Source organism: Nannobrachium achirus (genome assembly GCF_963921795.1).
Source record: "Nannobrachium achirus genome assembly, chromosome: 9".
NCBI lineage: Eukaryota > Metazoa > Chordata > Actinopteri > Myctophiformes > Myctophidae > Nannobrachium > Nannobrachium achirus.
This window is the reverse complement of record NC_137818.1, coordinates 2971122-2986529: the sequence shown is the minus strand read 5'-3', so window position 1 is coordinate 2986529 and position 15408 is coordinate 2971122. Positions and strand designations below refer to the sequence as shown.

General features: G+C 43.3%; 1 protein-coding gene across 3 annotated transcripts in view; it reads right to left on the bottom strand.

Annotated features, from left to right (window-relative positions):
* LOC308292084 (glutaminase kidney isoform, mitochondrial-like) overlaps window positions 1–15408 on the bottom strand; it is a 97208-nt gene that overhangs the window by 39577 nt on the left and 42223 nt on the right. For all 3 annotated transcript variants that reach the window (XM_080734312.1, XM_080734314.1, XM_080734313.1), the window contains exons 4-5: window positions 7322–7451; window positions 4321–4400 (exon numbers count right to left, since the gene is read on the bottom strand). In XM_080734312.1, coding sequence (XP_080590438.1) covers window positions 4321–4400; window positions 7322–7451 — 210 coding nt within the window. The remainder of the gene's footprint in view (window positions 1–4320; window positions 4401–7321; window positions 7452–15408) is intronic.

Genomic DNA, 15408 nt, shown 5'->3' with positions numbered 1-15408 from the left:
TCTGGGAACTAAATCTAAATCAATAGCTTTCTCCACAAATGTGTTCATAAAGGTGTCTATCACCTCTGAACTTTGTCAAACCCAACTCCCTTGACATACTTTGTGGGAGCCAATCAAAGTTATTGGGTATCCCGAGGGCCTGGGATTAAAGGGGAAAAAATAAAAAAATGGCCAATATGAACGTATGAGGTGTGTGATTTGGGTATTTTGGGGCTGCTGAATCCATTCCAACCATTAGTTTTCAGTTAAAATGACTCCTTGGCCATAAAATAGGCCACAGCTACTTTTGTCTGTCCATGAGACATATAATATTGGCAATAAAAAAAAGTAGGGTTTGAATTCATGAAAACTATTCAAGATTAGGTGGGTAAGCACACATCATGACACACAGGATAACATGATGCAATCTGACAAGGAACACTCAAACACAGGGTTTAAAACAGGGACTAACAGGATACAGGTGAACTCGAATGACATGATTGGCTAAGCCTTAGCCAATTAGACCTTTTTTGTGGCCAAGGAGTCATTTTTACTGATAACTAATAGTTGGAATGGATTCAGCAGCCCAACAATACCCTATTACACACCTCATACGTTCATATTGGCCATTTTTTATTTTTCCCCCTTTAATCCCAGGCCCTGGGTATCCCGATACCCCCAACTTTGATTGGCTCCCACAAAGTATGTCAAGGGAGTTGGGTTTGACAAAGTTCAGAGGTGATAGTAGACACCTTTGTGAACACATTTGTGAAGAAAGATAGTGATTTAGATTTAGTTCCCAGATTGATGTAGCAATAAGCTAACTTTACCTTACTACTGTTCTAGAGCAGAGTGCCCCGCATGCATCAACACAACAGACTGTAGTTCAACTTGCAGAGAGAGGAGAGCTGTGTGTCTGACACACAGATATACTGCAGGGTTGCTGGGATCCGGAGGAACAGGTTCCATCCATCACATTTCAACCGGTTTTCTCTCCCTGTCAGAGCTGCTATGTACGACTTCACGCCTTTACAAATACAAATACTGGTGCTTCTCAAACATAATTATACATTTCAACATTTCATAATTCTGAGAGGAATCGTTAAAGGGAACCGTTGAAGAGCGGATGGTTAAAGTCCTAAAGGATCCAAAACCCTATAGTCTGACAAACCACTCATTTACTGCCTGAATTTCACCACAGCCATGAGTAGTCCCATGTTTACATGTTTACAGTTGTTTCAGCTGTAGGTGATTTGTGCTGATAACACAGATGACAGATGGACCTGATATCGTCACTGTCCTGCAGAAACCTTGTATCTCCAAGTTTCAAATGTTTTTTTTTTTTGTAAACTAAAGCGCAACTTCATCATACAAAAGTGTCGCACACACCTAGTGAAAATAGCAGATATTACAAGCACATAGCGCCTCGCACCACGAGACGCTGTGTGCTTGTATATCGGCTATTTTATATCATTTTTAAAATGATAAATACAAAACGAACGGTTTTGGAACTACAGGGTTTCCATCCGACAACGACAATATCCAAAGCTCAAGAGACTATGTGCATGCATAAAGTGAATGGCAAATCGAATGGCAAAGTGAGTTTAACATCATTTAACGTTGTTTAATGCAATCAGATAGGACCTTTCTGTTTGTATGTAGGGGCTGTCAAGGCCAGAAAATCATTGTTTTTGCCACTCAGTAGGCATTCCCGTATAACTTCCGAGTATGATGATGATGTCACGTGCACACCCTCAATAAAATGGTGTCTGTGGACACATGGCCTGAAATAGTCAGATGAAATTAAGGCAGAGGTTGGACAAAATTGTATTATTTAGTTTTTCAACTGATTCTGTTAGGAAATTAGGTCTACTAGCCAGGATAAAAAAATCTACCATGATCTGCTCACTGCAAATACCCACAGTGGCCAAATCAAGTTGGGCTCCCATCGACTTTCTATACAGGAGGAAAATACCCAGAAAAAAATCTGCTTTAAGTAGGATGTGAGGGGTCCAACTAGGGGTTTGTCATGATACTGAATCCATTGCAAGGATTTGTTTTGCACAAAAAACATTCATTGGCCCCAGAAAACACCAACAAAAGATGATTTTTTGATGACTCATCACTTTTCATCACTAAACCATCATCTTCTGGGGCCATTTTTAGCCCAAGGAATGTTTTTTGTGCAAAACAAATGCTTGCAATGGATTCAGCATCATGACAAACCCCTAGTTGGACCCCTCACATCCTACTTAAAGCTGATTTCTTTTCTGGGTATTTTCCTCCTGTATAGAAAGTCGATGGGAGCCCAACTTGATTTGGCCACTGTGGGTATTTGCAGTGAGTAGATCATGGTAGATTTTTTATCCTGGCTAGTAGACCTAATTTCCTAACAGAATCAGTTGAAAAACTAAAATAATACAATTTTGTCCAACCTGAGTGTATTTTTCCCTAGATTTACTAGACTAGAAAAGGAAGAACTCCTGACTGAGCTGCTGTACCACACCTCACCTCTGAGCATCTACGGTGCATAAGGACACTCCCCACAGCGTCTACGGTGCATAAGGACACTCCCCACAGCGTCTACGGTGCATAAGGACACTCCCCACAGGTCTTACCTCTGAGCGTCTACGGTGCATAAGGACACTCCCCACAGGTCTTACCTCTGAGCGTCTACGGTGCATAAGGACACTCTGAGCGTCTACGGTGCATAAGGACACTCCCCACAGGTCTTACCTCTGAGCGTCTACGGTGCATAAGGACACTCCCCACAGGTCTTACCTCTGAGCGTCTACGGTGCATAAGGACACTCCCCACAGGTCTTACCTCTGAGCATCTACGGTGCATAAGGACACTCTGAGCGTCTACGGTGCATAAGGACACTCTGAGCGTCTACGGTGCATAAGGACACTCTGAGCGTCTACGGTGCATAAGGACACTCTGAGCGTCTACGGTGCATAAGGACACTCCCCATAAGGTCTTACCTCTGAGCGTCTACGGTGCATAAGGACACTCCCCATAAGGTCTTACCTCTGAGCGTCTACGGTGCATAAGGACACTCTGAGCGTCTACGGTGCATAAGGACACTCCCCACAGGTCTTACCTCTGAGCGTCTACGGTGCATAAGGACACTCCCCACAGGTCTTACCTCTGAGCATCTACGGTGCATAAGGACACTCTGAGCGTCTACGGTGCATAAGGACACTCTGAGCGTCTACGGTGCATAAGGACACTCTGAGCGTCTACGGTGCATAAGGACACTCTGAGCGTCTACGGTGCATAAGGACACTCCCCATAAGGTCTTACCTCTGAGCGTCTACGGTGCATAAGGACACTCCCCATAAGGTCTTACCTCTGAGCGTCTACGGTGCATAAGGACACTCTGAGCGTCTACGGTGCATAAGGACACTCCCCACAGGTCTTACCTCTGAGCGTCTACGGTGCATAAGGACACTCCCCACAGGTCTTACCTCTGAGCGTCTACGGTGCATAAGGACACTCCCCACAGGTCTTACCTCTGAGCATCTACGGTGCATAAGGACACTCTGAGCGTCTACGGTGCATAAGGACACTCTGAGCGTCTACGGTGCATAAGGACACTCTGAGCGTCTACGGTGCATAAGGACACTCCCCACAGGTCTTACCTCTGAGCATCTACGGTGCATAAGGACACTCCCCACAGCGTCTACGGTGCATAAGGACACTCCCCACAGCGTCTACGGTGCATAAGGACACTCCCCACAGGTCTTACCTCTGAGCGTCTACGGTGCATAAGGACACTCCCCACAGGTCTTACCTCTGAGCATCTACGGTGCATAAGGACACTCCCCACAGCGTCTACGGTGCATAAGGACACTCCCCACAGCGTCTAGGGTGCATAAGGACACTCCCCATAGGTCTTACCTCTGAGCGTCTACGGTGCATAAGGACACTCCCCACAGGTCTTACCTCTGAGCGTCTAGGGTGCATAAGGACACTCCCCATAGGTCTTACCTCTGAGCGTCTACGGTGCATAAGGACACTCTGAGCGTCTACGGTGCATAAGGACACTCCCCACAGGTCTTACCTCTGAGCGTCTACGGTGCATAAGGACACTCTGAGCGTCTACGGTGCATAAGGACACTCCCCACAGGTCTTACCTCTGAGCGTCTACGGTGCATAAGGACACTCTGAGCGTCTACGGTGCATAAGGACACTCTGAGCGTCTACGGTGCATAAGGACACTCTGAGCGTCTAGGGTGCATAAGGACACTCCCCATAGGTCTTACCTCTGAGCGTCTACGGTGCATAAGGACACTCTGAGCGTCTACGGTGCATAAGGACACTCCCCACAGGTCTTACCTCTGAGCGTCTACGGTGCATAAGGACACTCCCCACAGGTCTGGGCTGAACTTGGCCAGCTGAGGAATGTAATCTGCTACCTGTGTAGAAAGACACAAGAATGTAATCTGATACATATACTGAAAGACACAAGAATGTAATCTGATACCTGTAGAAAGACACAGACATGCAGCTCACACACGAACAACCTTTATGAATGAACAGCATTCAACAACCCCACCCGTTCACTCAGATCAGCCAACACAGGGATGCTGACAGAACCCTCGCTAAAAAAAAACAGGACATCGATCCACTCGTCCTAGACTCTTTGCCCTCCTGGCCCCCAAACTGTGGAATAAACTCCCTGTTGCACTTAGAACACTTGCGGTAGGCAAGTGTACGGTAAGTGCTATGGGCTAATGTGGAGTCTGAAGAGGTGAGTCTTCAGTCCACGGCAGAAGCTATTGAGTGAGTCTGTAGTTCTAATGGAAGCTAGGGAATGACCAAACACCTAATTTAGATAGCTTAGAATCTTTGCTTTCGATTTTTTTTTATTTTTTTTATAATGTTTTTACTGAATAGGTGCTTGGTCTATAAATTATTCTTAGATTGCTATTTCTATGCATTTGATGTATTGATTTATTACCTTGCTATTGTGAATCGCTCTGGATTAAGAGTGTCTGCTAAATGCCTAAATTGTAAATTGTAAACGAGGCTACTTTGCCTATAAGCGCAAACATTTTCCATAAATAGCAGCAGCCTACTCACGTGCCCTAAGTCCTGCTGCCATGGCCTGTGGTACATCTAACTCAGGCACGTGCCGTGCACCCATAGACACCAACGTGCAATGCAAACGCCCTCTTTCCATGCCATACCTGAAGGTAGCTCTGGTCCATCGCTTTCACCTCCCGCATTGCTCCCGGTGAAGCTCTGACAGACCCGTCGGGAAACGCATGGACTCGAGATTGTCGGCCCCGCCGAGCGCTCAATACTAGTGAAAATAAACAAAACCGTTTCACTACTCACCAAACCAAAGGTCGTTTTGCGCTGTTGAAAATCTATTCTCCGCGGTGGTGAACCCCTCAGCACCCCACCCACTCTGTAAAATACATTATTTTTGGCATGAAATAAAGTGCATCCAACTCGACCGCCGCTTATTTCCGGGTTGTGAACCATTGTATCTGCGGTGGCCGCTAGGTGGCCTGAGGTGTGTGCGTTTTATTTCATGACAAAAATAATGTATTTTACAGAGTAGGTGGGGTGCTGAGAGGTTTACCACCGCGGAGAATAGACTTTCAACAACGGAAAACTACCTTTGGTTTGGTGAGTAGTGAAACGGTTTTGTTTATTTCCACTAGTATTGAGCGCTCGGCGGGGCCGACAATCTCGAGTCCATGCGTTTCCCGACGGGTCTGTCAGAGCTTCACCGGGAGCAATGCGGGAGGTGAAAGCGATGGACCAGAGCTAACCTGAAGGCAGCATTCAAGAGAATTGCCTTGTCCAAACTCTCCTGAACTTGAACGCAGCATCTTATGTTGAAAGAATTGCCCTCACTGTCCAGAAATCCACACCACATCTCCAGTATTGCCTTTTTTATGCTTAGTTTTTTTAGTGAGTTATGGAGGTCGGCTATTTTAGATATTTTCACCAAAAGGCCCTTTTAGAAATGTCAGCCCCTGCCTCTCTAACATTCTCTGCACGTCCCTGTTCAACCCTAACCGTACTCACATGTCCTGAGTCCTGCTTCTGTACCCTGGGTACATCTATACCCTAACGGTACTATAACCACCTTCCTCCTCTTCGTTGCAGAGTAATCCTAACGGTACTATAACCACCTTCCTTCTATTCGTTGCAGAGTAATCCTTAACTTGTTCTATGCTAAAATAAGTAAGGAGTCTGTGCTGGAGAACTGATGATTTAATAACAAAATATATTCCAAGTAAACACGTGAACAGCCAGGGTTCTATCTTCTGTATCACTCGTAAACAAATACAAAGAATTCACTGCTTGTACGAATGCGTGGCCACACTCTTCTCTCACTGAAAAAGTAAACACCGCACCAAGCATATCCCATAATACCCCTCTGCAGCCCGCCAACTACTTCAAGGCATACTTAAAGGGCCACTTCACCTCTGGTACAACCAAATCTTATTTTATTGTTGTTTGGGACACAATCAACACAATCAGTTATTCTTTGTGTTCAATCTGTGTTTTGAGATATTTTAGTATGTCAGCTGTGCTAGTGATGCGTTTTGCATCATATGATGCAGCATGATGATGCAAAATGCATCATATGATGCAAAATGCATCACTAGCACAGCTGAAATACTAAAATATCTCAAAACACAGATTGAATACAAAAAATAACTCAGGATTGTGTTGATTGTGTCCCAAACAACAATAAAATAAGATCTAGTTGTCCCAGAGGTGAAGTGGCCTTTTAAAGGCACATACCCCTGGCATAGTGTACAGTATATATAGTATAAGGTTACGGTGCTCACATGTCCTGAGTCCTGCTGCTGCGCCCGGCGGTACATCTATACCCTACAGTACTCACATGTACCCTGGGTACATCTATACCCTATGGTACTCACATGTACCCTGGGTACATCTATACCCTATGGTACTCACATGTACCCTGGGTACATCTATACCCTATGGTACTCACATGTACCCTGGGTACATCTATACCCTATGGTACTCACATGTACCCTGGGTACATCTATACCCTACGGTACTCACATGTCCTGAGTCCTGCTGCTGTGCTCGGCGGTACATCTATACCCTACAGTACTCACATGTCCTGAGTCCTGCTGCTGTGCTCGGCGGTACATCTATACCCTACGGTACTCACATGTCCTGAGTCCTGCTGCTGTGCCCGGCGGTACATCTATACCCTACGGTACTCACATGTCCTGAGTCCTGCTGCTGTGCCCGGCGGTACATCTATACCCTACGGTACTCACATGTCCTGAGTCCTGCTGCTGTGCTCGGCGGTACATCTATACCCTACGGTACTCACATGTCCTGAGTCCTGCTGCTGTGCCCGGCGGTACATCTCATCGATGCTCTTGCTGAACTCCTGGAACTCTGGGATGATGAACTTCTTCTTGAAGGCCTTGGTCAGCAGCGTGATGTTGTTCCCCACACACCTAGGAAGATCACAATGTCACCTTTTATAGACCACACCTAGGAAGATCACAATGTCACCTTTTATAGACCACACCTAGGAAGATCACAATGTCACCTTTTATAGACCACACCTAGGAAGATCACAATGTCACCTTTTATAGACCACACACCTAGGAAGATCACAATGTCACGTTTTATAGACCACACCTAGGAAGATCACAATGTCACCTTTTATAGACCACACACCTAGGAAGATCACAATGTCACCTTTTATAGACCACACCTAGGAAGATCACAATGTCACCTTTTATAGACCACACACCTAGGAAGATCACAATGTCACCTTTTATAGACCACACCTAGGAAGATCACAATGTCACCTTTTATAGACCACACCTAGGAAGATCACAATGTCACCTTTTATAGACCACACACCTAGGAAGATCACAATGTCACCTTTTATAGACCACACCTAGGAAGATCACAATGTCACCTTTTATAGACCACACCTAGGAAGATCACAATGTCACCTTTTATAGACCACACCTAGGAAGATCACAATGTCACCTTTTATAGACCACACACCTAGGAAGATCACAATGTCACCTTTTATAGACCACACACCTAGGAAGATCACAATGTCACCTTTTATAGACCACACCTAGGAAGATCACAATGTCACCTTTTATAGACCACACCTAGGAAGATCACAATGTCACGTTTTATAGACCACACACCTAGGAAGATCACAATGTCACCTTTTATAGACCACACCTAGGAAGATCACAATGTCACCTTTTATAGACCACACACCTAGGAAGATCACAATGTCACCTTTTATAGACCACACCTAGGAAGATCACAATGTCACCTTTTATAGACCACACCTAGGAAGATCACAATGTCACCTTTTATAGACCACACCTAGGAAGATCACAATGTCACGTTTTATAGACCACACACCTAGGAAGATCACAATGTCACCTTTTATAGACCACACCTAGGAAGATCACAATGTCACCTTTTATAGACCACACCTAGGAAGATCACAATGTCACCTTTTATAGACCACACCTAGGAAGATCACAATGTCACCTTTTATAGACCACACACCTAGGAAGATCACAATGTCACCTTTTATAGACCACACACCTAGGAAGATCACAATGTCACCTTTTATAGACCACACCTAGGAAGATCACAATGTCACCTTTTATAGACCACACCTAGGAAGATCACAATGTCACGTTTTATAGACCACACACCTAGGAAGATCACAATGTCACCTTTTATAGACCACACCTAGGAAGATCACAATGTCACCTTTTATAGACCACACACCTAGGAAGATCACAATGTCACCTTTTATAGACCACACCTAGGAAGATCACAATGTCACCTTTTATAGACCACACACCTAGGAAGATCACAATGTCACCTTTTATAGACCACACCTAGGAAGATCACAATGTCACCTTTTATAGACCACACCTAGGAAGATCACAATGTCACCTTTTATAGACCACACCTAGGAAGATCACAATGTCACCTTTTATAGACCACACACCTAGGAAGATCACAATGTCACCTTTTATAGACCACACCTAGGAAGATCACAATGTCACCTTTTATAGACCACACCTAGGAAGATCACAATGTCACCTTTTATAGACCACACACCTAGGAAGATCACAATGTCACCTTTTATAGACCACACCTAGGAAGATCACAATGTCACCTTTTATAGACCACACCTAGGAAGATCACAATGTCACCTTTTATAGACCACACCTAGGAAGATCACAATGTCACCTTTTATAGACCACACCTAGGAAGATCACAATGTCACCTTTTATAGACCACACCTAGGAAGATCACAATGTCACCTTTTATAGACCACACACCTAGGAAGATCACAACGTCACCTTTTATAGACCACACACCTAGGAAGATCACAACGTCACCTTTTATAGACCACACACCTAGGAAGATCACAACGTCACCTTTTATAGACCACACACCTAGGAAGATCACAATGTCACCTTTTATAGACCACACACCTAGGAAGATCACAATGTCACCTTTTATAGACCACACCTAGGAAGATCACAATGTCACCTTTTATAGACCACACCTAGGAAGATCACAATGTCACCTTTTATAGACCACACACCTAGGAAGATCACAATGTCACCTTTTATAGACCACACACCTAGGAAGATCACAATGTCACCTTTTATAGACCACACCTAGGAAGATCACAATGTCACCTTTTATAGACCACACCTAGGAAGATCACAATGTCACCTTTTATAGACCACACACCTAGGAAGATCACAATGTCACCTTTTATAGACCACACCTAGGAAGATCACAATGTCACCTTTTATAGACCACACCTAGGAAGATCACAATGTCACGTTTTATAGACCACACACCTAGGAAGATCACAATGTCACGTTCTATAGACCACACCTAGGAAGATCACAATGTCACCTTTTATAGACCACACCTAGGAAGATCACAATGTCACCTTTTATAGACCACACCTAGGAAGATCACAATGTCACCTTTTATAGACCACACCTAGGAAGATCACAATGTCACCTTTTATAGACCACACACCTAGGAAGATCACAATGTCACCTTTTATAGACCACACACCTAGGAAGATCACAATGTCACCTTTTATAGACCACACCTAGGAAGATCACAATGTCACCTTTTATAGACCACACCTAGGAAGATCACAATGTCACGTTTTATAGACCACACACCTAGGAAGATCACAATGTCACGTTCTATAGACCACACCTAGGAAGATCACAATGTCACCTTTTATAGACCACACCTAGGAAGATCACAATGTCACCTTTTATAGACCACACCTAGGAAGATCACAATGTCACCTTTTATAGACCACACCTAGGAAGATCACAATGTCACCTTTTATAGACCACACACCTAGGAAGATCACAATGTCACCTTTTATAGACCACACACCTAGGAAGATCACAATGTCACCTTTTATAGACCACACCTAGGAAGATCACAATGTCACCTTTTATAGACCACACCTAGGAAGATCACAATGTCACCTTTTATAGACCACACACCTAGGAAGATCACAATGTCACCTTTTATAGACCACACCTAGGAAGATCACAATGTCACGTTTTATAGACCACACCTAGGAAGATCACAATGTCACCTTTTATAGACCACACACCTAGGAAGATCACAATGTCACCTTTTATAGACCACACACCTAGGAAGATCACAATGTCACCTTTTATAGACCACACACCTAGGAAGATCACAATGTCACCTTTTATAGACCACACCTAGGAAGATCACAATGTCACCTTTTATAGACCACACACCTAGGAAGATCACAATGTTACCTTTTATAGACCACACACCTAGGAAGATCACAATGTCACCTTTTATAGACCACACACCTAGGAAGATCACAATGTCACCTTTTATAGACCACACACCTAGGAAGATCACAATGTCACCTTTCATAGACCACACCTAGGAAGATCACAATGTCACGTTTTATAGACCACACCTAGGAAGATCACAATGTCACCTTTTATAGACCACACCTAGGAAGATCACAATGTCACCTTTTATAGACCACACCTAGGAAGATCACAATGTCACCTTTTATAGACCACACACCTAGGAAGATCACAATGTCACCTTTTATAGACCACACCTAGGAAGATCACAATGTCACCTTTTATAGACCACACACCTAGGAAGATCACAATGTCACCTTTTATAGACCACACACCTAGGAAGATCACAATGTCACCTTTTATAGACCACACCTAGGAAGATCACAATGTCACCTTTTATAGACCACACACCTAGGAAGATCACAATGTCACCTTTTATAGACCACACACCTAGGAAGATCACAATGTCACCTTTTATAGACCACACACCTAGGAAGATCACAATGTCACCTTTTATAGACCACACCTAGGAAGATCACAATGTCACCTTTTATAGACCACACACCTAGGAAGATCACAATGTCACCTTTTATAGACCACACCTAGGAAGATCACAATGTCACGTTTTATAGACCACACACCTAGGAAGATCACAATGTCACGTTTTATAGACCACACCTAGGAAGATCACAATGTCACCTTTTATAGACCACACCTAGGAAGATCACAATGTCACCTTTTATAGACCACACACCTAGGAAGATCACAATGTCACCTTTTATAGACCACACCTAGGAAGATCACAATGTCACGTTTTATAGACCACACCTAGGAAGATCACAATGTCACCTTTTATAGACCACACACCTAGGAAGATCACAATGTCACCTTTTATAGACCACACCTAGGAAGATCACTATGTCACCTTTTATAGACCACACACCTAGGAAGATCACAATGTCACGTTCTATAGACCACACCTAGGAAGATCACAATGTCACCTTTTATAGACCACACCTAGGAAGATCACAATGTCACCTTTTATAGACCACACCTAGGAAGATCACAATGTCACCTTTTATAGACCACACCTAGGAAGATCACAATGTCACCTTTTATAGACCACACCTAGGAAGATCACAATGTCACCTTTTATAGACCACACCTAGGAAGATCACAATGTCACGTTCTATAGACCACACCTAGGAAGATCACAATGTCACGTTCTATAGACCACACCTAGGAAGATCACAATGTCACCTTTTATAGACCACACCTAGGAAGATCACAATGTCACCTTTTATAGACCACACCTAGGAAGATCACAATGTCACCTTTTATAGACCACACCTAGGAAGATCATAATGTCACCTTTTATAGACCACACCTAGGAAGATCATAATGTCACCTTTTATAGACCACACCTAGGAAGATCATAATGTCACCTTTTATAGACCACACCTAGGAAGATCACAATGTCACGTTTTATAGACCACACACCTAGGAAGATCACAATGTCACGTTTTATAGACCACACACCTAGGAAGATCACAATGTCACCTTTTATAGACCACACCTAGGAAGATCACAATGTCACCTTTTATAGACCACACCTAGGAAGATCACAATGTCACGTTTTATAGACCACACCTAGGAAGATCACAATGTCACCTTTTATAGACCACACACCTAGGAAGATCACAATGTCACGTTTTATAGACCACACCTAGGAAGATCACAATGTCACCTTTTATAGACCACACACCTAGGAAGATCACAATGTCACCTTTTATAGACCACACCTAGGAAGATCACAATGTCACCTTTTATAGACCACACCTAGGAAGATCACAATGTCACCTTTTATAGACCACACACCTAGGAAGATCACAATGTCACCTTTTATAGACCACACACCTAGGAAGATCACAATGTCACCTTTTATAGACCACACCTAGGAAGATCACAATGTCACCTTTTATAGACCACACCTAGGAAGATCACAATGTCACCTTTTATAGACCACACCTAGGAAGATCACAATGTCACCTTTTATAGACCACACCTAGGAAGATCACAATGTCACGTTTTATAGACCACACACCTAGGAAGATCACAATGTCACGTTCTATAGACCACACCTAGGAAGATCACAATGTCACGTTTTATAGACCACACCTAGGAAGATCACAATGTCACCTTTTATAGACCACACACCTAGGAAGATCACAATGTCACCTTTTATAGACCACACCTAGGAAGATCACAATGTCACCTTTTATAGACCACACCTAGGAAGATCACAATGTCACGTTTTATAGACCACACCTAGGAAGATCACAATGTCACCTTTTATAGACCACACCTAGGAAGATCACAATGTCACCTTTTATAGACCACACCTAGGAAGATCACAATGTCACCTTTTATAGACCACACCTAGGAAGATCACAATGTCACGTTTTATAGACCACACCTAGGAAGATCACAATGTCACCTTTTATAGACCACACCTAGGAAGATCACAATGTCACCTTTTATAGACCACACACCTAGGAAGATCACAATGTCACCTTTTATAGACCACACACCTAGGAAGATCACAATGTCACCTTTTATAGACCACACCTAGGAAGATCACAATGTCACCTTTTATAGACCACACACCTAGGAAGATCACAATGTCACCTTTTATAGACCACACACCTAGGAAGATCACAATGTCACCTTTTATAGACCACACCTAGGAAGATCACAATGTCACCTTTTATAGACCACACACCTAGGAAGATCACAATGTCACCTTTTATAGACCACACACCTAGGAAGATCACAATGTCACCTTTTATAGACCACACCTAGGAAGAACACAATGTCACGTTTTATAGACCACACCTAGGAAGATCACAATGTCACGTTTTATAGACCACACCTAGGAAGATCACAATGTCACCTTTTATAGACCACACACCTAGGAAGATCACAATGTCACCTTTTATAGACCACACCTAGGAAGATCACAATGGCACGTTTTATAGACCACACACCTAGGAAGATCACAATGTCACCTTTTATAGACCACACCTAGGAAGATCACAATGTCACCTTTTATAGACCACACCTAGGAAGATCACAATGGCACGTTTTATAGACCACACCTAGGAAGATCACAATGTCACCTTTTATAGACCACACACCTAGGAAGATCACAATGTCACCTTTTATAGACCACACCTAGGAAGATCACAATGGCACGTTTTATAGACCACACACCTAGGAAGATCACAATGTCACCTTTTATAGACCACACCTAGGAAGATCACAATGTCACCTTTTATAGACCACACACCTAGGAAGATCACAATGTCACCTTTTATAGACCACACCTAGGAAGATCACAATGTCACCTTTTATAGACCACACCTAGGAAGATCACAATGTCACCTTTTATAGACCACACACCTAGGAAGATCACAATGTCACCTTTTATAGACCACACACCTAGGAAGATCACAATGTCACCTTTTATAGACCACACACCTAGGAAGATCACAATGTCACGTTTTATAGACCACACCTAGGAAGATCACAATGTCACCTTTTATAGACCACACCTAGGAAGATCACAATGTCACGTTCTATAGACCACACCTAGGAAGATCACAATGTCACGTTTTATAGACCACACCTAGGAAGATCACAATGTCACCTTTTATAGACCACACCTAGGAAGATCACAATGTCACGTTTTATAGACCACACACCTAGGAAGATCACAATGTCACGTTTTATAGACCACACCTAGGAAGATCACAATGTCACCTTTTATAGACCACACCTAGGAAGATCACAATGTCACGTTCTATAGACCACACCTAGGAAGATCACAATGTCACGTTTTATAGACCACACCTAGGAAGATCACAATGTCACCTTTTATAGACCACACCTAGGAAGATCACAATGTCACCTTTTATAGACCACACCTAGGAAGATCACAATGTCACCTTTTATAGACCACACCTAGGAAGATCACAATGTCACGTTTTATAGACCACACACCTAGGAAGATCACAATGTCACGTTTTATAGACCACACCTAGGAAGATCACAATGTCACCTTTTATAGACCACACCTAGGAAGATCACAATGTCACGTTCTATAGACCACACCTAGGAAGATCACAATGTCACGTTTTATAGACCACACACCTAGGAAGATCACAATGTCACGTTTTATAGACCACACCTAGGAAGATCACAATGTCACCTTTTATAGACCACACCTAGGAAGATCACAATGTCACGTTCTATAGACCACACCTAGGAAGATCACAATGTCACGTTTTATAGACCACACACCTAGGAAGATCACAATGTCACGTTTTATAGACCACACACCTAGGAAGATCACAATGTCACGTTTTATAGACCACACCTGGGAAGATCACAATGTCACGTTTTATAGACCACACCTAGGAAGATCACAATGTCACCTTTTATAGACCAC